Source organism: Perna viridis, chromosome 15 (genome assembly GCF_037379345.1).
Source record: "Perna viridis isolate PV_CMFRI_1.1 ecotype Kerala chromosome 15, ASM3737934v1, whole genome shotgun sequence".
Taxonomy (NCBI): Eukaryota; Metazoa; Mollusca; class Bivalvia; order Mytilida; family Mytilidae; genus Perna; species Perna viridis.
The window spans coordinates 13,931,686-13,958,101 of NC_142459.1; the positions used below are offsets into that span (position 1 = coordinate 13,931,686).

The window sequence follows — 26,416 nt, forward strand, 5'->3', positions numbered from 1 at the left end:
CATCGATTTCTAAGTGTAGATCAAGATATGAGGCTGACTAAAACAAATACTCAATTCAACTTAGATAGCGAAAATTAACTACATTGACATAAGCAGGGCACCCCAGACACTTAAAACTCAATGTACATGGTCATAACATGAAGACGAGTGGATAAATACATTATACGACATTTTAGGCAATAAAGACAACAAAATAAAATATAATTACAAATAAGATATCACGCGAAATTTACTCGCTATATGAACGCTTAAAAAATACCAGGAGTACTATCAGGTGCTCCGAAAGAGTATACAGGTCTTGCTTCCCTAGTTGCTTCCTTCATAAGAAAATCAGTATTTTAGTGTAAGCAAAAAGCTTTTTTTCGGTCGTCGATTTGTTCAGATGTAATCTCACTCTCATCTTTGAGATAGAAATCTGAAAGTAACCGACCATATAATCTTTGTAGGAATGAAATGAAAAGTAATCAAGGAAACCAAGGTTCTAGCAGTAATCAAAAGAATGCAATCCAGTGACATAGACAAGACATGGAAAACAGACATGCACAACAAAGAACATAAAATAATTAAAACATATATACAAAGTAAAAAAAAAGCAAATAAGCAACTCTGACTCGACTAAAAAATGGGTGCATAGACCAGGTTCACCGTTAGGTAAGCGTCTTCTGCTTTTCTAGAAACACCAGCCGAGTTCCTCATAAAAAAAAGTCCGGGGGTAGACGAAAGAAGAAAAGAAAACGATGACATTTGAAAAAATCAGTTTTCATGGCGCAGATGGATACACCATGAAGATCCACGAGTTCATGTTGACCATAAAACATCTGTGATGACTTCAATCTTATTGCAACATAACCTCTATTTGTTACAATTCTAGTTCGATATAGAATGTCATTTCAGCAAGCTCTGGCATAACATATGAGTTGTGATATGAACAAAGCTACACCTTTGTACATTCGCTAAACATCCCCTCTTTTATGAAGCTTACTTTGGCAGTTTTCTATACGACTAACGCAATGACTTTTCATTCTGTATTGTCATATTTCCTTTAATCTGTGGCAACTTCTTTTCAGCACCTGCGTATATAGTTTTCATATTATAACTCGTACGTTCAGCCAGAGATTACCGTAACTACGCGGTCTTTTTGTACCGCCCTAGACTTCTTACAATTAGGATTCTTGAATAGGGTTATGTTGCTAAAATAAAGATTGAAGTCATCACTACAGTTTTATTGTCGTCATCATTAACTCGTTACGCTGTATTTATCTGCACCTTTAGAAACAATTTGTTCAACATATTAAAATTTAACTTTTGTCATTTGTCTACTCCTGACTCGACTTTTTATAAGCAGCTCGGTGCCCGTTTCGAGTTTCTGAATCATTTTTGGTCTTTTGAACTTATTATTTGGGTTTGTTTTATGTCTTCGGTTTTTTTTTGTGTCTGTTTTCCATGTCTGGTCTTTGTCCCGAAATTACATTATTCTGATTTCCGCTAGCATTTTGTTTCCGTAATTTATCTCTCTTTTTATTGGGACAGACAGTGGACATATTCCCTGCATGACAATTACAGTTCAACTGGAAAATATCATGTCGAACCATAATAACTAACAACCATACTTAAACTTCTTTTTGTCAATGATATGAAGTTATGATATAAGGCAATACACTTCCTTATTTATGGAAATGACATTCTAGTAAACAAAATTATATTTTCTCTTTAGAATGATGAACATTATTTTCCTAACACACTCATCAATATTGTAGGGTTTAACACCGCTTGACCTTGCACAGAGAGGCCGTAATCCGAATATATTAGCTCTTATTAAGGTAATGTATTTCTACTGTATGGGAAATGTCTGAGTTTTCCTAAAAGAGATGTCTACTAAATAGATGAACGATTTGCAATTGTGATGGAAATAAAACACCAACCCGGGTGCACCTGGTCCATGCTCCCAGTTTTCAGTGGAGTCTCAGTTGCTCATTTGCTTTTGTTACTTTGTATGTATGATTTTAGCCACTTTATGATCATTGTTGTGTATATCTGTTTTCCATGTCTGGTCTTTGTCCCTGGATTACATTTTTTTGATTACCGCTATTCCCTTGATACTCTTTGAAATCTCAATCAATCATTGTATCTAAACAGTAACGTACTGTACGAGGGGTGATGCGTAAGTGCTATTTTATTGCTTAAAGTACTGTATTATTTGGCTTGTTTTCGATTATCCGATACAATTCAAATTTTACTAATTCTAATTTCGACTCGTCTGATACGTCATTTAGTACGAACAACTTGTTTTTAATCAATATAGAAGGATGGATCTATGATTAAACAGGAACAAACTGCATAACTGAACGCATCCTTAGTCTTCATATAACTTATCAATTTCCTTTTGACAACATTTTATTTATGAAAGAATGTTTGACAAATCGATATTTCCAAATTAGAAGTCATGATTGTAAATGGTTTACTAATCATTTCCTTTTCTATTTTTATGTCTTACAGTAGGTCACTTACTATCTGTACTATGCTTCGTGTAAGGTTCTTAGAGATAATATAGATGTACTAAAGGTAGTGGAAACTCTAAGGTTAATGAACTTCTTCAAAAGAATGAAGGAACAGATCAGAAAGCAGAATATTGTATATGGTGCGAACTCCCTGTTAAATGATGGTCATACACCAATCAAATATCGATTCTTTATTTTATATAATTTTATTTAATTTTATTTTATATATTTTATTTATGTATTTTGTCTCTTTATTTATTTATCTTTTTGCAGTAATTTTTCATTATACGTGTATTTTCATTTTTATTTGTTCGCTCGTATTTATGAGGGGTGTTGTTGTTGTTGTTCTCATATATAATTTTACTCCTTGATATCATTTTGTTTATTATTTTGATTACAGAAAGTCCAATCATCGCGTAAGTATATGTATACTACATGGAAAAAAACTATGTATATCCGTAAAATTTCATCGAAAAAAAACTTCCTGATCAATAAAAAAAATAAACATAAAAACTAAGTTCAAAGTGTTATAATTAAATAAACACTTCTATCAAGATAGGTTGAAAGAAGATTGTTTCTAAGAATATAAACTTTTATGTTGTACAGAGTATATCATGTTCTAAAGAATAAATGATTGTTTTTGCAGACTTGCCGACAGAAATTCAATACCTTTCGATCCAAGATAAAAAGGCTTTCACGTCGATGCTTAAATATGGTCACTTTTTCTCATATGCTGGTAAAATCATGTGTGTCGGTCACGAGGCTGTCGGAAAAACAGCAATTACATCAGTATTGAAAAACGAAACGCCTTGTAAAATTAGAAAGTCTACAGAAGGAATTGACGTCCACATACACAAGGCAGCTGTAGACATGAAAAAATTAACATGGGTTCCCAAAGGTGAAATGTCAGTTAATTTTCTCAATTTAAATAACATTTAATAATTACGTATATCTGTTTCATGTACTTGAAAGCTTATCAATTCTGCCGTCTTAAAAAATATTTAGAGAAAATACCATAGGTACAAATAATTTGTTCGATACATATCAAATATGTTCTTCAACATCTAAAATGATATAGTTGTATGTGTATATAGGTAAATGTATGCTATAATGTTACACTACATGTATGGGGAAAACTTCCATGACTATTGTTTGTCTGGATTATAGAAAGGGAAAGAATGACTTGTTCCAGGGGTTTGGGATTTTGGAAGGGGAAATGGGAAAACATGTTCCCCGTCTGGCTCTTTTGATTTTTGCAAACTATTGGTTTCCCTAATTACTCTTTCAAAAGCAAATCAGAATTGATTGTTTCTTTTTATGTTTCGTTGTCCTGTAAAAGTGTTGATCGTAAAACAGTGAAAAATTAAAACTGGAACATTGAATTCAATTCTTAAAATAACATTTAATATGCTTCTCTCATTTTATTTCTATTTTCCATTGATTTCTACAGCATCATTCATAAATTTGATCATCCAATAACAATACATTAATTAATTATATTTACAGTTAATATAATTATTTCCTTTCTTCTTTGGTCTAACATGCACGTATGTTTTTTTCTATAAGCAACTCGGTGGGTGTTTCTAGAAATGCAGAGGACGCGCCTACCAAATCCGTGCACCTGGTCGATGCTTCCAGTTTTTTTGTGGATTCCGAGTTGCTTATTTACTTTTGTTACTTTGTATGTATTATTTTGGTTATTTTAGGTTCTTTGTTGTGTGCGTCTGTTTTCCTTGTCTGGTCTTTGTCTCTGGACTACATTCTTTGATTTCTGCTAAATTCTTGGTTCCCTTGAATACTCGCACATGAAAAGATATATTTTATTTGAAAGATGAAGGAAAACAATATTTTAAATGTTGAAGAAGACAAAGTTATTTTAAGTTGGTGATGTAATTATGAAATTTAGATATTTGTAATGTTGTATAATCACGGGGACAATGCGTGATGTGGATGAGTCTATGGGGAGTTCGGTTAGAGTCAATCAGGAGTAAAGGTAAGTGAATGGTGGAAATTAAAAGTTTATGAATGCATGTGCCGTAATCGTTTTTCTTATATTTTTGAATGTAAAATTCAACATCAACATGTTGGTTTTTTATATTAATTTTGGTTCTATTTACATACACAAAATCAGAGATCAAATCAAAAGACGTAGCCTACCGAGATCTTATTGAGAAACCAAAAGAGTTTTTAAGAACAGTCGATCCTGCACATGAATACGGGAACGAGAAGAGTTTACATGTTGGTGAACTGGAATTTAAAAATGTTTTAGATCAGGACCTTGATTCTATTACTGAACAATCTGATGAACAAATTGAACAGAATTCAGACGGTAAGGGAAAAAAGGAAGACGACAAACCTACGCATCCGCACAAGACGATGAGGAAAGATAGGGAAACAAAAAAATCACCTTTCAATAAATTGAGAAAAGTCTTACCATTCAGGAAGACAAATGTGATTACAAGCGGTGAGCTTAAACAAAACGCAATTCGTAAAGGTAAGAAAGGTCTCATAGATAGTGCCTTAGCACCTGTTAATATGATGGATTTCGGTGGCCAAGTAGCTTTCTATTCAACACACCAGTCTTTCCTGACCTACAGAGGAATCTACATCCTCGTTTTAGACGGCAGCAAAGACTTTGATGATGTGATAGATACCGAAACCTGTCTCCCAGGACGTCATGGCAAACCAACATCACGAGGTGAATATTTTTATGTCAATACTGCCTTATATGTATGCAATACATCACTCATCAAAATACACGCTGTATGCTGTCATCTAAAAAAAACATCTTGTAGTTCGAACTTGGGGAACATGTTGTCTTTATTTCTGTTTGAACATTCTTCTTTCTTATAACCTCCGTCTTGTCCTTGGAACGCTTTGAATTGACTGATTCGATTTAAACCAAATTTGGCACAAAAATATACCACCATATGTACATGTGCACCACGATTTTGACCAAAAAATCTTAGAAGGTTCATACTTGCTTTAAAGAATATGTAACCACAAGGACTTCTGATCAGCCATATTGGAGTTTAAAAAATGGCCACCAGTCAAAATATTTATAAAAAAAATAAGTCAACAAAACTGTGGAAACGCAGAAAATTAAGTTAACGTCCCTGTGATATTAGGGGAGCAAGGGAAACATCATATTAAGATGTGCGTATCAATATTATCTAATCTGAATGTTAATTTATGTTTACTGTCAGTTGAATGAATAAACATGTACTCTCAATCTACAAAAGAGTTTATATCTATGAAAAAGGATTTGAATTTAAAATGGAGCATAAATATTATATGGAATTTCTTTTCTTTCTTTTTCGATATATGGTATGGAATGATCTATTGATATTATTTAATTGCTTTGTTTTTGATAACAGCAAGTTGCGAACCTCATTGTCAATTATTTTATTTTAGATAAACATGTACAATAATGTCAGATTGGCAATAATTTTATACAGTTTTTAATTCTACTTAAATTGTGGAGAAACATATTTAACTCTCATTACATATTTATGAAATACTGAGAAAATTCGCACACATTTCGTTTTGAATTCATCTCCACTTCCATGGTCTATGACTTTTTCAATTCAAGTTCTAAAGTATATGCATCAAACGATTGCAGATTTCATATCATTCTGGGTCAGCTCTATTGCATGTTATTCCAAAGGGACCTCAGAACATTTTCCTAAGATATTAGTTGTCTGTACGCATAAGGACAAGGTGCCCAAGGTATGTAGTAGAAGAATTATTATTTAATAGATTATAAAATGACAACAACAATCGTTATTGAGTGTAAGCAAAAACATATCAACATAATGTAATTTCATTAGTAACAACCTTTCTTTATGGCGTGGTTGGTATGAATGAAGGGTATGGTATGACAATGATTGACTGGGAAGCAGTTCTCATGTAATCATTGTAGTTTAGATTTGTCTCCCTTTCTATTGCCAGAAAAGTGATATTTTTATTTTTGGGGAAACCCCGTAATTTGGTATAACATGATTTGGGACTATGACATCCTTAACGTCGATTGGTCCGCTCTTAGCGATTCCAATGATCCCAAACAAAATGTTATGATAACGAATCAATTATCAATATTTAGACTGTTGCAAACTTAGCAATATCGTATGATCCGATGAAATTATAATCTTTCCTTAAATAGATAGATACATGCTTATTTAAAGTTTGACATATATTATCATATTTATGAAATGAGTTAAAACTGAAGTGATAAGGAATAATCAACTATTTTTTTATTATCCTGCGTTGAATATAGGGTTCGCAGCAACCGAAATCAACACTTTTATTTGGAAGGTTCTGTCCTTTTAAGTGATATTAAATAATAGAGAAAATATTAGTATAGAATCACTATCCTTTTTTTATTTTCTTTTTAAAAAAAAGACCCGAGGCTCTCTTCGCTAATAATTAATTCGTATTTATTTTATTCTTGATTAAGGTCTACATATCTTTATATTGAGCATTTAATTTAATTGTCTTTGTATATTAATTTTTGCATCTTGTGGCAGGAAGATTCCGACCGACGAGTTGAAAAGATTTTCCAAGAAATAGAGAACATGTTTTCAAATTCATCAGCTGCCAAACATTTGGTGCTCAAACACCGAATATTCCTGAATGCAATGGATCTTCAAGATCCGGATTATGGTAGATTGAAAAAAGTCCTTGTGGAATTACTCTGTAGCCAACCGTCCTGGGGTGAAAAACTGCCAAAGGCATGGATTTATCTGAAAATGATGATCAACAAATTGGTTGAAAAAGGTAAAAACGTCATATCTATTGAAAAGTTAAAGAGTATTGATAAAGAAAACCCTGTACAGACTCTATCAGATGCAGAATTAAATACATTCCTCAAGATGTACCATTCCCAGGGAGAAATTATTTATTTTCCCGTTAAAGGTCTGAAAGAAAATATCATAATATCACCAAAGTTTTTGGTAGATGCATTACGTTCCCTTATCACTGACAAGAGGTTTTGTGAAGACCGTCGTCTTAAAGGTGTCGAATATATGCACAAGAACGGTGTTCTACAACGCACTGAAATCATAAAGATCTGGAAAGGGAAAAATAAATTTCTGAAACACAAGCATTACCTGATATCGCTAATGGAGCATCTCGACATTATTGCAACCCCACGACGTTACGGAACACATGGTGCTCTGTCGAAATCAGATTTATTTTATGTCCCTTGCATGGTTACGGCCAATGATGAAACAAATTATCTTAAACGAGATTTGAAATTATTATTATTAATTGGTTATTGGGATATTCTCTCAAATTCCAAAGCAAAGTTTTGCCTCCAGCTATTGGTTATAGGCTGATCGCATCCTGTGTTGACATGTACGAGGTAAGGCAATACAACGGGAAGCTAATGCTGTTTTCTGGAATGGTGGTTCTGAGTGTGATGAGAAAGCTTGATCTGGTGGTACTGTTGAAGTCAGATTGTTTAGACATTTTCCTTGTTCATTCAACCTCAAGAAATGAGATAAACAGGACAATTACAGCATGCGTTTCAGAGTGTCTAGAGGACATCCTTGTAAATATCCTTGAGAGCTATCGTGTTACGTCTTACGATGGAAAGATCAAACACGTTGTACCTTTCCACAGAGAATTTACGTGTTTCGAAATTTCTTCACCTTGCTATAGGCCACAAAATGCGTTTTTTTTTTTTTTTTTTTCTTTTGTTTTTTTGTTTTTTTTGTTTTTTTTTCCTTGGAATATTTGTACGACAAGAGACTGGATATGCAGACACGGTCACGAAATTACAGAGGATATGATCAACAAATGGTCTGTAGGAAAGGTTCGTTTCATTATCACTAAATATTATTGACTGATTAAACATGCGGTTTTTTTTTTTTGTTTTTTTTTTCTTTTGTTTTTTGTTTTTTTTTTTTTTTTTGTTTTTTTTTTCCTTGGAATATTTGTTATGGACACAGAAACAAATATTGAATACTTGGTGCATTTGTTTTCAAATTTAGCTCATAATCAAGAAAGTAGGTTTTGTTTTATTATGTTTTTTTATTCATTTTATTTTATTTTGAAGTGTAGTAAAAATATGCAATAGTTTCAGTTTTATTCAGAAGATTAATATCAATGAACTGTGTGTTAATTTATATAAATTTCAGACAAGAAGTATATCTGAAGCAAGCGAACTAGAGTGTAGAGGTGAGTAATTTTATATAGCGCGGGGTATAAACCCTATGGTCAATGTCGGAGTGGATAACAAGTAAGAGAATGCTCCGAGCGGAGGATAGCGATTTCGAAACAATTAAAACGCATTAAAATGAGAAATGATTGAACGCTAAGACAATATACATTTTTTGTCAAATATGATAAATGCATATATCATTACTTTTTCCACCAGTTCATTCCCAAGTTCGTCTATGGCTGAAATTAGTTGTTGAGTTAAGTGTCTAAATGATGAGCAAAAATTATTGTCAGTATACGAGCGGATGAAAAAAGTATATGCAAAAATGGAGAGGAGCTGTTAGTACTTGATAATGATGCCCTCCACATGCAAAAACGGCTGTATATAGTAATAGGAGTTTCCGTCCGTCCGTCCGTTCGTACTTACTTCCATTACACAGTCTCATTTCTTATCAGTTACAACCTGCTCACCCTACACGATTGAATGTAAAACGCGCACATGTGTATTTTGTTCAAGTAAGTCTTTAGTAAGACAAGCAACGCCCTCACATGAAAAATTGTTCAAACTGAGGTTTCGTGATTTATTTAATTTTGCAAATTGTTTTGTACTATCCACTCAGAATAAGGCACATACCGTCTTTTTTGCATTTCAGCAATAACTTAAATGCATTTGTTTTTGAAAAAAAATATTTTCGTCCTTTGGTTTGTCATTTCTCATATGGAGAGTGAGTTACGCTATTTTAAAATTTCCCCCTTTATTTGTTTTTAGACATAACACTATTTAACGCCTGACCTCTTTTTAACATAAAGAGTTTCATAACACATGTTGAAGACAGAATTTTACTTGAGGAGGTTTTGAAATAAGAGTAAGGAAACCTCCCATTGAAAATAATGCTGTAAAATTGCTGCAAAATTAGCATGTTTGAAAGAGCATAGGCCATCAATAACCATATTCCAGCTAATTAAGTTCTGGGCAATTCGAACTGAAGCCTGCCCTCATCAGCTCCTCTGCAGTTGACCTCCTCCAGTATTTTCTGAATCTATATACCTTTTGGTTCGTCTCCCTGCGGATTCCGTGGAACTAATACATGAACTGGAATTTTCTAAAAGCATGACCTATCAAGGTCCATTCTCGTCCCGAACCTGCATGGGGCATTAAAGTTCTTTGGTATACTGTCAGAGGTCATGAATTTGGTTTGTTCTTCTCGAACACATGTCGATTAACGATTAGGTCTTCTAGGAGTTGAATATTCTTATTTTACTTCGAAGTTTCTCTTTCATTCCATACCTGTTTTAGAATGTTGAAGGCCCTATCTTCAGAGGACGCTTACCTTTCACGTGCACCTGGTCCATGCTGCATTTTTTTCTGTGTAGCTCATTTACATTTGCTTCTTTGTATATATCATTTTAGTTATTTTATTTTCTTATTTGCGTGGGTCTATTTTTCATGTCTGGTCTTTGTCCCTAAATTGATTTCTTTTGATTTTCCCTAGAATCTTGGTTCTAGAATCTTGACTACTCCTCTACTCAGAATCATCTTTTTGCATTTATACGCTTGATGCATGTATAACACTTCTTGATGTTTTATGAGTGTAAGGTATGTAGTAAAACACAAAAATACGCTATTTTCATTTTGCATATTGATATAGGGGCTAGGCATTTAGTTACCCTTCACTGTCCTTCAGCAGTAATGATAACTATTATATTTTTAATGTTCAAGTCTAAGCCTTAAATTTTAGCAAGATGATAATGGCTTTGGTCCTATTATAGTAGATTGGATAGGTCGTGGTATAAAATAAAGGTTAAGGTCATATATTACTGCATCGGGCACATTAAGTCACACTGGTCCCGTTACGGGTAATGATTTAAACAAATTTTGCCTTATTCATGGATTTACTTGTCGTTCTTTGCTATATAATTTTTATATTTTATTGCTTCCAATTGTGTATCTAACATATGTTTTATTTTGTTTTACATTAATCATGAAGTTGTGACAACGTCAAAACATGAGTCCACTAGAGTGTCGTATGAGATAGATCATGGTACAAAGCCAACGGATCGCCAACTAGCAAACTTGTCGTACCAGTTAACAAAAGATGAAGTTTACTCTTTAGTGGTAGACCTTGGACTTAAAGCGCACGAAATCGAATCCATTGAAGTAGACTACGGAGAAAATAATTTAAATAATTTTAAGTTTCTCTGTCTGAGAAAATGGAGAAATAAAGTCGAGGATGGATCTATTCAAAATATCATTGAGGCTGCTGAAAGGCAACGAATAGGACCACAAAAGATTTATAAGGTAATTATATTAAAAGTACGTTTATTTTCATTTATGGAATGTTAGTATGAACCTAAAGGGTATCACGATCAGGCTAAACAGATGTGTTGAGGAGGCCACTGTTTCTGGAAATTATGTGGCATTCTGCCTTTAACAGTTGAAACCGCTACAATAAACAACCAATCGGGTTAAACCAAAGAATGTCCTTTTTTTTTCACATTGAAGTTGAAGACGAGATGCACTTCCTTGTTAACTGTGAATTTTATAGTAACTTAAGAGCAACTCAATTTGATAAAGCCATCTCCTAAAACACATCATGTAGTACTTTCTCATCTTTAGACAAATTTATATTTCTATATAAACTAGTGATCTGCAATATGATCTTAGAACAGTATCATTAAACATGATAAGAAGACGCCATGCAGTCAAATGATGTAATTATATGTATGCATTTGTTTTCCTTTTTTTACAATTATTATCGTACGCTTTGATTCTTTTTTGCTTATAGGCATATCTTATTTTTATTTCCCCTTTTTTATTTTAATGAATGATGTATTTTTCATCTTAACGATGTCCCATGAGCCAAATTTGGCCGGATATCGGATTGTTTTAAAAGTTCTTTTAGTATGATTTCGTTGTTATTCTGCATGAAAATCTGCCTATATAAAAATGTAATTTTATTTGCAGTATAAATCTATAATAATTAATCAACATGTATTTAATTGCATTTATACAATTTTTTGTTGCCTAAGTATTTAAATGATTTTTAACCTAATAAGTTTGGTCATGTGTTAAATATATAAGTTACCTCAATCTTATTCTTTTTTATACCAATGTGCTATTGTATGTACTGAAATTCATTATTTGCAGGTTTTGCTTGTAGTCAACTTTTGTTATTATTGGCTTCATTTTGTATGTTTTATTCTTGTTCTAAATCTTTGTGTTTGATTTAGACCTAAACTGTTATTCATAGCGTGAATGCAATGAATATAGACTGAAAGAATGATATATTTTTTTTTATACTTTCAGATGAACCAAGACAAGCATGTTGGTAAGTTGTGTGTCGATATGATATGTTCCCTGCTATACTGATTTCAGAACAAACGCATTACCTTTACGTGGCAATTATTCACGTATTTATTATTCTTATTTTGGTCCATCTGCTCCGCCAATCTGCTCCTTTTCACAACTCATATTTTTATTTTGTAAACCAAAGTGTTTTTGTTTTGAATGCTTTTGCAGTGTTTTTGTGAAGTAGGGTGAGAATGGGAATATAAACACAGTTGTTTGACACATGCTGATGATAATTGCAAAGAACTCAGCAAGGACGTCAGAAAATTATTCTTTAAAGGTAGTTTCATTTGAATAAGTGCATTTGTTTGAGGTTTGTTAACATCAAATATTGAATATGAATGCCACGGACAAAATATTGATATATCTTGCTTTATTGCTAGACATATCTGAGGAAGTGTTGAAAATGTACCCGAGCGATAAAATCCTGGACCCTATAGCATGTAGAGTTATCCACGATAGCCTTCTATTATCTGTACAACTGGGTCATGAAGCCTCGTTTTGGATTGAAATGAAAGACAACAGATATAAAATGGTAGAAATCAACCGGCAAGTGCTGGGGACGTGGAGGTCAAAATATAGTGGAGGCAATATCATGAGGGACTTAGCACAAGCCTTGTGTAATGTAGACATAGACATCACTGCTGTGCTACCAGATACTTAGGTCAATGTAGAGATATGTGTAGATATACTGATTTAGATATGTGTTGTATAGTTTTGTAAAATTTCCTTAAACTTTTCATATATCATAGAAGTGTGGCTTGTCTGACCTCGATACTAACGGAAATAATTGTTTTGATGTCATTCATTAAATACCTAGCTGGCCACAGATATTCATAACACATATCATTTTAGCTCACCTTGTCGAAAGAATATGTGTCCGTTGTCCGTATTCGTCGTCCGCCGTTCGTCGTCCTTGTCTGTAAACTTTTTCTTCTCCCCTTAAACTACTCAATAGATTGTAGCCAAACTTTGCACAAATGCTTCTAAAGGGGATTTTCGATTTGGCAAAAAACAGGACCGCCTTTACTAAAAATAGATCTTACGGGTCAAATTGTAGAATTATACAAATAAACTCAAAAACAGTTGGTTGTAGCTAAAACCTGGTAGGGTAGAATTCTTCGGGATGATGGAATGGATCTATTCTGGAATGTTAGAAAGATCCGTTGACAAATGAATGAGTTATGGGTCCTTAAATAATTTTTCCCCGAATTTTACATTTCCAACTTTTAAAATATTCTCCTCTGAAACTACAGGATGGATTACAACAAAAGTTTGCATGAATATAATGTAGAATATGTTCAACAATCTATGCGTGTGGATATTTCATCTTGTGATAAACACGGCCACCGTTTCTAAAAATACACCATAAGGGTCAAATTCAAGAATTATGTACATAATTCAAAAACAGTAGGGTTTAGCTAAAATCTGGCAGGGATTAAAATTGTTCAGCATAGGATTACCTACATATAAATGTACGTGAATGCCGAAACTTTCAGAAAGATCAATTGACAAACAAATAAGTAATGGGTCCTGAAATGATTTTTTTTTAAAATCTCCTCTTAGACAAATTGTATGATGGATTGTAACCAAACATTGCATGGATGTTTGTTAGGATATCCTTAACAATCTTTTATCTGTCGAAAACATGGTCATCGCTAATAAAGATTGACGACTAGTTGAAATAACTTGAAACCAAAGGTTCTAGCCTAATTTTCTATACGAAAATTGATCAACTAGTGACACTGACCTATGCTGAAATGTTCATAAAGATCTGTTACTCAATGTTAGATTTTTTGCCCTTGACGAGAAAAAATGACAATTAGAAATTTTATTTTATATGAAACCTGATGAGTAACTAAGATGATCGGTATTGATTAAACGATTCTTGTGACAATAATACGGAATGTAAGGTCAAGAGTCCAGCTTTAAAAAGCTGTAACGGCTATTTTGGCCAGGTGAGCGATTCAGGCTCTCTAGAGCCTCTAGTTGTAATTCTAATTCGTCTCATTTTAACCATGGTCTCTTTATTATAATGGCAAATTAACCAAAATTCTCTTTTGATTTGTTATTTAAAAGCACTTGCTTTTTATTCATCAAAAATGCCACTTATTTTCTGCGTGTACATGTACCAGCGTTCTATTATTCGGGCATGTTCAGAAAGTTTTTTTTCCTCCATTTACTGGCCATTTGTAAATTGAACATTGGTGATACTTAATATTCATTGGACGTTTTACTCGTTCATATTTGTTGTGGAAAATACGAAATATATATATTCAGAAGAAAAGAATACCATAGTTTAGTAGAAGTTTTGTCCATGTATTTTCAGTTATTAATGCATTGATTGTATTTCATTTCGTAAATAATATCTATATATAATCATAAAGTATTTTTTCTTATTTTTTTATTTTTAAAACTTCAATAAAATAAATTAGCATAAATATCGGCAAACATATACTAAAACCCTAACAAATGGGACAATTCAAATAACGAACCGGATAAAATGAATAACTTATAAAGAGTAATCAAGAGAACCAAGATTACAGAGGAAACCAAAAGAATGTATTTTTAAGGACAATTACCAGACATGGGAAACAGACATGCACAATAAGAGCAACTTGGATGCCACTTAAAACTTGGAGCATGGAAAAGGTGCACAGGTAAGTTAAGGGTCCTCTGCTTTTCTAATAACACTTGCCGAATTGTTCATTTAAGATTAAGTCAAGGCTAGCCGAAAGAGGAAAGGAAAACTACGACACATTAAAAAATCCATTATCATGGTGCAGATGGTTACACCGTAACGAACCACGATTTCAAGATGACGACCATAAAACTTATGTCTGTAGTGATGACTTCAAACTTGTAGCAACATAACCCTTTTCCAGAAGCTTAACTGTAAGAATTCTTCAAAACATACTCAGCTTAGTACTCTAGAACGTGATTTAAAACTTGTCAATTTACAAAAACTTACTAAGAACAAATGCTCAATGTGAAACTGTGCTGTTTTTGTTATTCAAGTTAATGCGAAAATAAAATACTTCCTGATTTCAGGTGGTTTTAATCCTGAATGAATTAAGATAAGATAAAATTAAAAACAAGGATTCTGAAATCTTGTTAATTTTCTTCATGTACTTATGACTGGTCGTTAATAGAATCAGGCAGGCTTTTGCTAAGCCTATTTATTGTTTGAATTTCATTCGAGCAGCAGTCATCATACTAATCAGATAGAAGGTGATTCAAGCATGCAACAAAACTCAACAAGAAACAGGTAAATACCACATAATTCGGTTACGGTAGATTTAACAATCATCGAAAACGAATCTATGCGTAATATCCTTTCTAAATGTACCAAGTACCGTGAACTACGCTCCTTAAATTGGAATTATAACTTTAAAGCTCTTATGGATGCCGTCGAGGACTATGCAAGAAAATAGATAAAACGACTACAGGAAGACCTTGATTATCTGTCAGAGTGATTAAAGGCCGTGAGGTCTATCATTTTGAAACGAATGAAAGTTTTAAGAAGGTCAATGAGTGCCATGGCTACTTCTGCTTTCAAAGACCCCAATGTATCAAAACCATTGTCTACTATACATGACAAGTATGTCGTCTTACCAGCAGACGAGGCCCAAAACAACATTGTTTTTGTCTGCAAAACGTTTTACATCCAATGTTTACGTCCAGAGGTAAACGTAGAAATAATAGCAGTGATACGACCTATACTGCTACCACACTCTCCAAAGAAGAGATTGTGGAAAACCATAAATCTGTGCTATCCTCTTTTGGTCTCTCTACCAAGGACGATGATTGTGATTTACCGTCTATGTACTGGATTCCTAAACTCCACCAGAATCCATACAAACAACGTTTCATAGCTGGGTCTGCAAAACGTACCACCAAACCTCTTTCAAAACTTTTAACTTCTATACTCACAACTGTCAAAGAGGGTCTGCAATCCTACCACAACACTTGTTACTCCCGTAGTAGTATTAATTCAATGTGGATCCTAAAAGATCTTTTGAAGACAATCAGTTCAAGACTATTATCTGAATATAATAGCATTAAAACCAACCTATGATTTTTCAACACTTCTATTCCCCATACTCAGTTAAAATTCCGACTTAAAAACATTATACATCGGTTTTTTTTTCAAAAAAAAGATGGTACACCTAGATACAAATCTATAGTTCTTGGTAGAGATTGCACATACTTTGTAAGAAACAATTCCAAATCATCTTCCAAATATAAAGAGGAAGATGTTTACAAAATGCTGGAATTTTTAATCGACAACATATTTGTCCATTGTGGTGGATGCGTTTTTCAACAATCGGTCGGCATGCCAATGGGAAAAAGTTGTGCTCCTTTACTTGCTGACCTATTCCTTCGCTCTTATGAGGCTGACTTTACAGCTGATCTGATCCGAAAGAAAGAATATCGTTTGGATAGATCCTTTAATCTCTGTTTTCGCTATATAGATGACGTATTATCTTTAAACAATCCTAATTTCGGGGATTTGATACATCGCATTTACCCCCAAAGAACTTGAGATAAAGGATACTACAGACACTGTGAAGTCAGCCTCATATCTTGACCTACACTTACAAATCGATGGTAAAGGAAAGCTATAGACCAAACTTTACGACAAACTTGATGACTTTTCATTCAAAAACTTTCCTTTCATCTGTGGCAACATCCCTTCAGCACCTACGTATGGAGTGTTCATATCACAACTCATACGTTATGCCAGAGCTTGCCGAAACTACGCAGACGTTTTGTATCGCGCTAGAACTCTAATAAATAGGCTTCTGGAACAGGGTTATGTTGCTACAAGATTAAAGTCATCAATACAGAAGTTTTATGGCCGTCATTATGAACTCGTTGATCGTTATGGTGTATCCATCTGCACCATGAAAACTGATTTATTCAACGGGTCATGGTTTTCCTTTCCTGGTTTGTCTATCCCGGATTAGACTTTTTATGAGTAACTCGGCGGGTGTTTCTAGAAAAACAGAGGACACTCACCCTATCGGTGCACCCGGTCCATGTTCCCAGTTTTTAGTGGAGTCCGAGTTGCTCATTTGCTTTTGTTACTTTGTATGTATGATTTTAGTTACTTTATGTTCTTTGTTGTGTATGTCTGTTTTCCATGTCTGGTCTTTATCCAAGGATTGCATTCTGTTGATTACCGCTATAACCCTGGTTCCCTTGATTACTCTTGTACTTTAGATATAAAAAATATATAGAGACTATGAATGAAATCTACTCTTTGCAAATGTTATCGGTCATGATTAGTTTGGTTAAAGTGGGAGATGACGGTATGTTTTCTTTTCTCCAAAAAACAGATCTGAACCAGGGATTTCATATATAACCCCTATAGCACAACATAATGTGTTCGATGGGTGTTTATACACCATTGTGAATATAAAGTTTTAGTTCGACGCTGCTTCAAATTGTCCATAAAAATGCTATGCTAGTTATAGAAACATTTAACATACATTTTCTTTAGTTGGTCCAAGTGTTTACCATATGGTATTGGAATTGATGCATTAGGACAATAAAAGACGTATATCATAAAAAATTACCATTTTGGAAGTTAATAAGATAAATTTATAATAAAAGCAGAGGGGACAAAAGTTTATTTTATGTACACAGGCAAAATTATTCACATGGTTTTCACGCGATATTGACATGATTTTTACCTGAATTGAACGAAACTTTGTGACAGAGTTTACGTGATATTTAGGTGAATTGAGCCTTCATACGAAAGCCATGTTAAATAATTTCTACGTGAAGTTGACATTAAGCGCGATTAACATGAATTTCACGTGAAAAATATTTGCATTTGTATCCTCGGGATGGTTTTAAGGTTTCACCTTCATCATATTTAATCTGATATGAACAAATAAGATATACTGTTTGTTGTTTTACAGAATATGACATTAAACTGATATTAGTCAATTGCATTTAGGCACATGGATTTATTCTGAAGACATTTTGTGTAGAAACTCCATCCATTCCGTGCAATCTTGACAACAATCTGGTTTCCAGCTATTAAGTGACAATACTCGTCAAGATGATTAAAGTTAAAACCGAGACAGAGTGGATTCAGACTACATTGCATTGAGCACATAAATACGTTGTGTATTGTATGTTCTTCCAATGTGGTCATGTTTGCATAAGCCATGGCATCCGCTAAGTAGTGACCAGTAAACATCACTGAAATATACAAAAATTCATAATTAGTTTTCTTTATACAGTTACTGTGTGTTGTAGTTGATATCAGATACTAATATAAGAGTAATACACGATCTTCTCCTTGATGAAAGGCTCAGTTTTGATACTGATATTAGAGTAATACATGATCTTTGATGGAAGAGTCAGGTTTGATACTGATATTAGAGTAATACATGATCTTTAATGGAAGGCTCAGGGTTGATACTGATATTAGAGTAATACATGATCTTTAATGGAAGGCTCAGGTTATCAAACTGATATTAGAGTAATACATGACCTTTGATGGAAGGCTCAGGTTGATACTGATATTAGAGTAATACATGATCTTTGATGGAAGGGTCAGGTTTGATACTGATATTAGAGTAATACATGATCTTTGATGGAAGGGTCAGGTTTGATACTGATATTAGAGTAATGCATGATCTTTGATGAAAGGCTCAGGTTCGATAGTGATATTAGAGTAATACATGATCTTTGATGGAAGGCTCAGGTTCGATACTGATATTAGAGTAATACATGATCTTTGATGGAAGGGTCAGGTTGGATACTGATATTAGAGTAATACATGATCTTTGATGGAAGGGTCAGGTTTGATACTGATATTAGAGTAATACATGATCTTTGATGGAAGGGTCAGGTTTGATACATGATCTTTGAGGGAAGGCTCAGGTTTGATACATGATCTTTGATGGAAGGCTCAGGTTTGATACTGATATTAGAGTAATATATGATCGTGTTCTTGGTGTGAGATAAAGATAAATTGATAATGATTTTCATAACAAAACGTTTAGACAGATCAAAAGACAACAAATGTTTTAATGTATAACTATTAATTGTAAAAGTAAAACTAAGTATGGGTCTTAATAAAAATTTTGATGATGTAAGTAATAATGTTACAGAATATTGTATAGAAATGTGACCTGTATGGTTCAAATAAACAATATCAGAGATCAATTGTAGAATTTTCCGTGTATCAGCATTTCAGCAATAAAAGATGAAATGATGTTTTGAATAAAATCTATTTGTAATAATATTTGGTACGATACCAAAAGTTTAATCTTATTGATATTCAACTAATGCATTATTGTTCCATTGATTCACTCCTTTTGGAATACAACAAACTTCTATCTATCTACACGTACCTGTGATTGGTATAATCCAGTCTGCGTCATATCCCCATCCAGACCTAAGTCCGATTCCTTTGACAGATATATTTATTGGTGACATGAAGTCAACCCAAACCTTGCCGCCATCATCTGTAATAGTCAGTCTGTCTCCCTCTCGCCATGATATATTGTACTTTCGGTATTCTACATCGGACAACACCCCGGGTGTGTTGATAGGTTGGGAGTTATATATATCACCTGATTCGATTTTGTACCAAACATGTGAGTTTACATTACTGCCTCCTCCAAGAACAATTTCAATAAAATTTGGAGAGATCAAATCGTATGCTCGAGATAAAAGTAGGTAGGCATCTGAGATTGCCTTCACTTTGAATATAAAGTCCTTCTCGTTTCCGGGAATTTCCGGAATTCCATAGTTAGACAACTTTGTGTTCAGTTTGTATATATCTGGAGTATTCCAAACATTAGTACTTCCGGTATCGAATGTTCTGATGTGTATTTCGTTGATAGAATTTCCTGCAAATATCAACAATATGATGACGAAAATAAATAGTATATTAACCCACTGGAACTGGGGCCATTTAGAAATGCACAGAATCCTTGAGTTGATTCAAGAAAATCTCAATTTATGATTCTATATATATATGATACCGAGTCATAATTAGTTATTTGAACAGATTCCGGAAATTTAACGGTTCACAGGCTAAAAACCACTAATTCCACTTTCCATAGGCTTCTATGCTAATTTCACAATATTCAATGGCTTCTCTGGACTTTACCTTAACTTTAACCTGCAGAGGACTATATATCAGCATGATTCTACATATGTCAGCTCACAACCCTCAGAATGGCATGTGGGGTTAGCAGACTTGCAGTGCAGTACTGGTCACCGGAAGTGAAGGGTCTATAAATAGCATGGGAAATCCCAGTGTTTTCACAAGATAGGGGTATATTTAAAAATCATTATGGAGATTAGGCTTCACATCACAAGAAGCAAAATGCACCTATAAAATGTACAGAAATGTTTTTCCTTTCAGAAACTGTTTAAATTTTTTAAATAAGATGAGAACTTCTTTCACAGCACTATGAGGAACAGGGGTAATTTCTGCGTAGGACTATTTTTGCGTACGTTCCAAATGCTCATTGGTTGAATTGGTGGTCTGTAACCTAAAGGGTCACTTTTTGTCTTAGAAAAAATAAATAACTATACAGGTTTCTTTCTACACACATACTGAATGCATTTGCAAAGTTTCAGTGAAATGTGACAAGCACTTTTTTAAATATTTGAGTTTTAAATATAGGGTAACCAAGTTGTGCGAGCAAAAAAGTGACAATATTCTACCATACTTAAATGCATTAAATATTTGCAAAGAACTTTTTCTGACTTTTCAAATAAAAAATATCAATCACAACTTGTTTTTTAACAATATTAATGAAGAAATAGTTTTAAAAGTAATCATTTTCTGAGAAATTGGTCTATTTTTAAAAATTTATTTCTGACATGCCTCCCCCTTTTTCTTGATCACATGTCAAAAATCCTAAATCTTTAAATTTTCACAAAAGGTGATATATTTGACTTTAAATTTGTAAATACGGTGTTTTCACATTAAAACATGACCAGTAAAGGGCACCTAAAGCAAAAAAAGTACTCAATAATGGATTTTCCATGTTGCCATAGGGGAATGCTGATATGGCCTTAACCGCAGTAATGAAAGTGAGTTTTTCCTCATTTCTAACCTAATTTTTGCTCAAATCTACACAAAACTTGATTTCAAGTAATTATTACCACCATATTTAGGTAAATATAGTCCTCAAAGTTTAATATTTGATATTTTTACTAAATTTTCTACACTTTTTACAAGATAGGACATAAAAATCAGCCAAAAAGACCAATTTTCCATAATTTGGATCTATAACTTAAAAAAATGCATATTTTGAAGGATTTTTGTAGTGTATTCCTCTCGTGGCAAAGTTAACAAGATCTTCAAGTAGTTTAAAGCTATTTAAAGAAACTTTTCATTTTGCCATGGCTTGAACTTAAGGCTAAAAACCACTAATTCCACTTTCCATAGGCTTCTATGCTAATTTCACAATATTCAATGGCTTCTCTGGACTTTACCTTAACTTTAACCTGCAGAGGACTATATATCAGCATGATTCTACATATGTCAGCTCACAATCCTCAGAATGGCATGTGGGGTTAGCAGACTTGCAGTGCAGTACTGGTCACCGGAAGTGAAGGGTCTATAAATAGCATGGGAAATCCCAGTGTTTTCACAAGATAGGGGTATATTTAAAAATCATTATGTAGATTAGGCTTCACATCACAAGAAGCAAAATGCACCTATAAAATGTACAGAAATGTTTTTCCTTTCAGAAAATGTTTAAATTTTTTAAATAAGATGAGAACTTCTTTCACAGCACTATGAGGAATAGGGGTAGTTTCTGCGTAGGCCTATTGTTGCGTACGTTCCAAATGCTCATTGGTTGAATTGGTGGTCTGTAACCTAAAAACAGATTGCGGGAATGTGTTAACTTACACATAACTTCAAATATTTCGATTCAATCGAGGCAGATTAGGTAAAAATCTAATGTTTCTGGACTGAGATAAGAATGTCGATTTATTTTTTAGGACGTGTAAGCCAGAATATTTACTTTCAACTTTTATATTATGAACAGCCAGTGGAACAACGGAAAATGATGCGTAAGCACATCAAATTTTTTTAAACACGATTAGTCGTACTTTATCTTTGCACATCAGAAAAAAAGTAGTTGAAATAATTATCACGAACCATCTAAATGTTTCATTTTTTATGAATAAGATGTAATCTATTAAGGTATTTACGACAGATGTTTTCTCATTCATCAATTTGGTCATTTTGGCTACATTTGATACAGAAATACCGAAGAGTTCAACAGGATGTAACTTACTGAAAGAATGAAATCAGACTTCCAGTGCTTCCATGATCATATCTTAAATCCGTTTTGATTACCTCCTCTTTTAACTGCAAAGGTTCATATAATAATCAATCCAAAGCATAACTATGTCGTCTGCCATATGTGAATTTATTTTTTTAAATTTTGCTGATCAGGAAATTTATTTTCAAACGCATTGGGCCAAGATTACTTATTTCCATTACAATGTTTCTGGACTGAGATAAGAATGTCGATTTATTTTTTAGGACGTGTAAGCCAGAATATTTACTTTCAACTTTTTCAGGACCAGAAATCTGCCAGGACCCCATCTCAGAATCAAACGGCTGTCCCCAAACCTACCTTGTATAAATTTATGCAGTACTTTTATGGTTAAGTAAAACAATACATTTGAACTATGTAATAATTACTCTGGAACCGGGTTGATTTGTTACAAAATCAAAGTTATCTCTACACAATATTTATGGTCTGCACCATAAACTAAATCGTTATATAGCTGCACCATGAGAAATGATTGTGCACGGTGTCATAGTTTTTCTTTCCTCTTTTGTTAAACCACTGAGGTGACATTATATAAGCAAGGCGATTGGTGTTTCTAGAAAAGCAGATGGCACTTACCCTACCAGCGCATCAGTTTCATGTTCCAAGTTTTCAGGGGGGTCTTTATTGCTCGTTCAATAACTTTTGTTTCGATTTTGCATGATATTTTAGATATTTCATGTTCATTCTTTCTTCAGTGTGTCTGTTTTTCTTGCCTGGTCATTATACCTGGATTTTATCGGTTTTTTATTAGTCTTTGATCATGTTCTCTGTTATTGATAAATAGATCACTCGCTCAGTTATTTACGAGACATGAGTAATTCTACGCAGCTCGTTTTGGTGTTAAGAACATATTTACTCACAGAGGCGGGGAAGGTAATAAGTACTAATATCGGCAAATAAAGGATCAGTATTGGCCAGCTCCGACGTTCGAAATTCACCCGAGCCGCTGCAGCCAGCCACTTGCACCAGCCCTTTAAGAAAATGCAAGAATCTTGCTAAGCCGGGAAAAAGTGAACGATTTTACGCTACGTTATCCGATTGTCAAACGACGTATTATTATAATAACACCCGAGAATTTCGAACTGCTTATCTGCACCGCTTAACAAGAGAGGAATCGAAGGTCTGCCGCTGCATGGAGTTTGCGGTATTTGGACAAATCAAAGAGGTCGAAATCTGAATACATTACCTGGATGTGAAACAGGGAACAAGACGATCTACACATATACAATCGAGCGAACCGAATCAAATAAATTACACAGAGAAACTGCAGGAAAAAAACGAGACATAACACAAATACCTCGGTCTATATTATTTACATTTATGATATATGTGTTCAAAGTCATGTAATGCTAATTCATGGTGTTAAAAATTTACTTGATATAGGTACCGAGGACTCACAAAATCACTCTGTAGAATACATTATGTATCAGATACTTTAATATTTATACTAATCATGGAACTGTGAATTGATACCTTCCTTTTCTTCTTCCCTGAGAAGAACGTTTACATTGTAAACAAGGACCCTTATACGTATATTTTGGCCATATAAGGTTGATTGATTGATTGTTGGGGTTTAAAGTCCAAGCAGCAATATATCAACTGTATTCAGACGATGGACATGAAATGGGTGATAAAATGTACATGAATTGATGATGAAATCGAAAAAAGGATGGGATAATAGGGTCGAAAAATTTTGATTGCCACTAAAGAAAGGGAGGGATGGGTATGGTCGGACAATTAAGCATCCTGAAGCGGAGCGCAAAGGTTCCTACTCCTATCGAATACCACAGCAGGGTTCTTTAACGTGAGAGGAACGTGACATCTTTCCCGACACGGTGCACCACTGTGGTTTGTGGTCAGGTTATCCGTATTATAGCCTGACAACCCCGGCATGTATCACGCCAGGGTTACCCCATATCACCACCTGAGGCACACATCCCAGTTGCCCTGTTGGCAGAGCGCCTAGCCCCCGGCTAGGTTTCTGAGCAGGCCTATTCTTGTAACACCCGGACCTGCAAGGGGCGGTTTATATAAGGGAATTGCTAAGTAAGTGTAAATAAACTGTATTACTCGAGCTAAGAATCATTCACAATTAATGTGATTCATGGTTGGAAAGCCACATATTTTTATTTTTTATTTTTGTTTAAAATGTCATAGTTGACAGAAATTAATATATGGTTTTTCATATAAACCATGTTCATAGGAGATAAAAATTATAAAGAATGTACATATAGAATTCAACATTAACGCAGATAACTCTGTAAGTGACACTAACAAACAATAGAAATTGTTGAACTTTCAATGTGAGTTATCTCATAAGAGCAGACAGATTGGAATGAACTATTATACATTTCATCATGTACATACACATACAACTTAATAACAAAAATAAAAATATGTAGCCTTTTTGGGGGTGTATCACATATTACAGAATTTGCATGATTCTTACAAAGACTGCTACTTAAAAATTAAAAAAAAAAACACTATAGCAACATAAACTCTCACACAAAAAACATGGGTGACATCAGATGTTCCGGAAGGGCAAGCATGTCCTGTTGCACAACTGGCACCCGTCATATTGAAAATGGGCATCATGCATATAAAACATTGAAATAGTAAATACTTCTGTGTACATGTAAAAGATTGATACGATATTTACCTGAAACAAGTAGAAACACTTTTGCAATGGTAATGAATAAAGCCGTTATATCCATTCTATTAACTGTCAGAGGAAACAGCAAAACTTTTTTCCGTCCGTGTAAATCATACCTGTAAAAGAGTTTACCAAAACGAAAACACGTTTACTTCTAAATGTTTTTGCAACAATACAACGCCAATTACAGAATTGTGGTCTATGATGAAAAAAAAATATCGATTTATATTTATTTCCTGAATGGTGAAAGCTGAATATGCTGCCAATCAACGCCTGATGAATGATTTAAGAGTGATCTAAAAAAAAACGGAACTGGAAATGATGTTACTCTTGTAAATCACAAGTCACACTTTCTTCACCAGTTCACATCGCTGTTAGATTAACAGTACGAATAGGTGTTTGTAAACAATGCACCAACGCAATGTAAAAGCATTCCTAAATCATCTTATCTATTTTCTAGGTATATTAGTCAACCACCGCTTCTTAAAGAATCCATCTTTAGAATGATAACCATATATATCCATAATATTTTTAAGTGAAATACTATGTAACCTGTATAAATTAAACTCTTTATGGGCTTTACAGATTTGTTCTGTTTAGACATGTGTTCGTTCAAAATACATTGGAAATAATATAAAGGGACTTTAAAAAAAACAGTGGTAGATCCAGAGGGGTGCAGGGGTTGCCCCCAGTTTATTTAATGATATGTCCTTTTCCTGTGTAAAATTGACATAAAAATTGGAAATAATGTCCCAGCGCAATCCCCCCCCCCCCTATTTCTTAGGAACCCCGACTGACACCCCTCCTTTTTTAAGTGTTGGGAACCGACCTGTACAAGCGTTTGGTTTATCAGGTTAATCGTTTATTCTGGTTTCTGTTTAAACAGGCTGCACTGTACGGATTATGAATTTGAGATCTTCGTTCAGGTACGTAAACTTCGCTTTGTTACCTTTCTAAAGCATAGTCGGCTTAGCACTATAAACGTGAATTTAAATAATTTCAGTAATAAATATCATCGAAGAATAAAAACTCAGTGTGAGACTTTATTGCTTTTGTTATTTGAGTTAATGCAGAAATAAAATACCCGCTACTTCCCGAGTAGTTCCATTAACGAATTAATCAAGATTAAATTGAAAATCAAGGATGTTGAAATTTCATTAATGGACATGTCAATGTGAGAATCTAGCAGGTTGTGTCATAATTGTTTATATTTTAGTAGCAGGAAACAAGCACAGAACCGGCCTCAGTTTGACATTTGTGTGGTTTTTGCACTTTACAGTTCCACCCAGCGGCAGACGTTCGTCCCGTCATTTACTTAAGTGACTTTCGAACGTCAGGTGCTTTATAGAAGCTTGGCACTTTTGATATATTGCGCATGAAATACCGTAGGTATCGTTCTTGATTTGGTTGAATTGAA

At 33.9% G+C, this 26,416-nt stretch overlaps 3 protein-coding genes across 7 annotated transcripts in view; 2 read left to right on the forward strand and 1 right to left on the reverse strand.

Moving 5' to 3' along the window:
- LOC148597036 (GA-binding protein subunit beta-2-like) overlaps nt 1–3,200 on the forward strand; it is a 20,012-nt gene extending 16,812 nt beyond the window's left edge. For all 3 annotated transcript variants that reach the window (XM_088562681.1, XM_088562682.1, XM_088562680.1), the window contains 3 exons: nt 1,758–1,820; nt 2,899–2,914; nt 3,145–3,200. The gene's annotated coding sequence lies outside the window, so the exon portion shown is untranslated. The remainder of the gene's footprint in view (nt 1–1,757; nt 1,821–2,898; nt 2,915–3,144) is intronic.
- LOC148597037 (uncharacterized) lies at nt 2,946–14,421 on the forward strand. Of its 3 annotated transcripts, XM_088562661.1 has the most exons (6): nt 2,948–3,396; nt 4,630–5,196; nt 6,121–6,227; nt 7,025–7,274; nt 8,639–8,678; nt 10,649–10,788. In XM_088562661.1, exons 1-5 carry the CDS (start codon nt 3,129–3,131, stop codon nt 8,653–8,655), a joined length of 1,209 nt encoding a protein of 402 aa, XP_088418787.1. In that variant the 5' UTR covers nt 2,948–3,128; the 3' UTR covers nt 8,656–8,678; nt 10,649–10,788. The 3 variants fall into 3 exon arrangements, with proteins under 3 accessions (XP_088418786.1, XP_088418787.1, XP_088418788.1); XM_088562662.1 differs by lacking the exons at nt 2,948–3,396; nt 4,630–5,196; nt 6,121–6,227; nt 7,025–7,274 and adding exons at nt 8,179–8,313; nt 11,968–11,989; nt 12,393–14,421 and having other exon boundaries at nt 10,649–10,959; XM_088562660.1 differs by lacking the exons at nt 8,639–8,678; nt 10,649–10,788 and having other exon boundaries at nt 2,946–3,396; nt 7,025–7,984.
- Nucleotides 14,422–17,637: 3,216 nt separating this feature from the next.
- Nucleotides 17,638–25,477, reverse strand: LOC148597038 (uncharacterized). Its single transcript, XM_088562671.1, has 3 exons — nt 25,006–25,477; nt 19,386–19,886; nt 17,638–18,225 (listed from the first exon to the last, which is right to left on the reverse strand). The coding sequence occupies exons 1-3, from the start codon at nt 25,058–25,060 to the stop codon at nt 17,960–17,962; spliced, it is 822 nt and encodes a 273-aa protein (XP_088418797.1). The 5' UTR covers nt 25,061–25,477; the 3' UTR covers nt 17,638–17,959.
- Between the last annotated feature and the right edge of the window lie 939 nt (nt 25,478–26,416).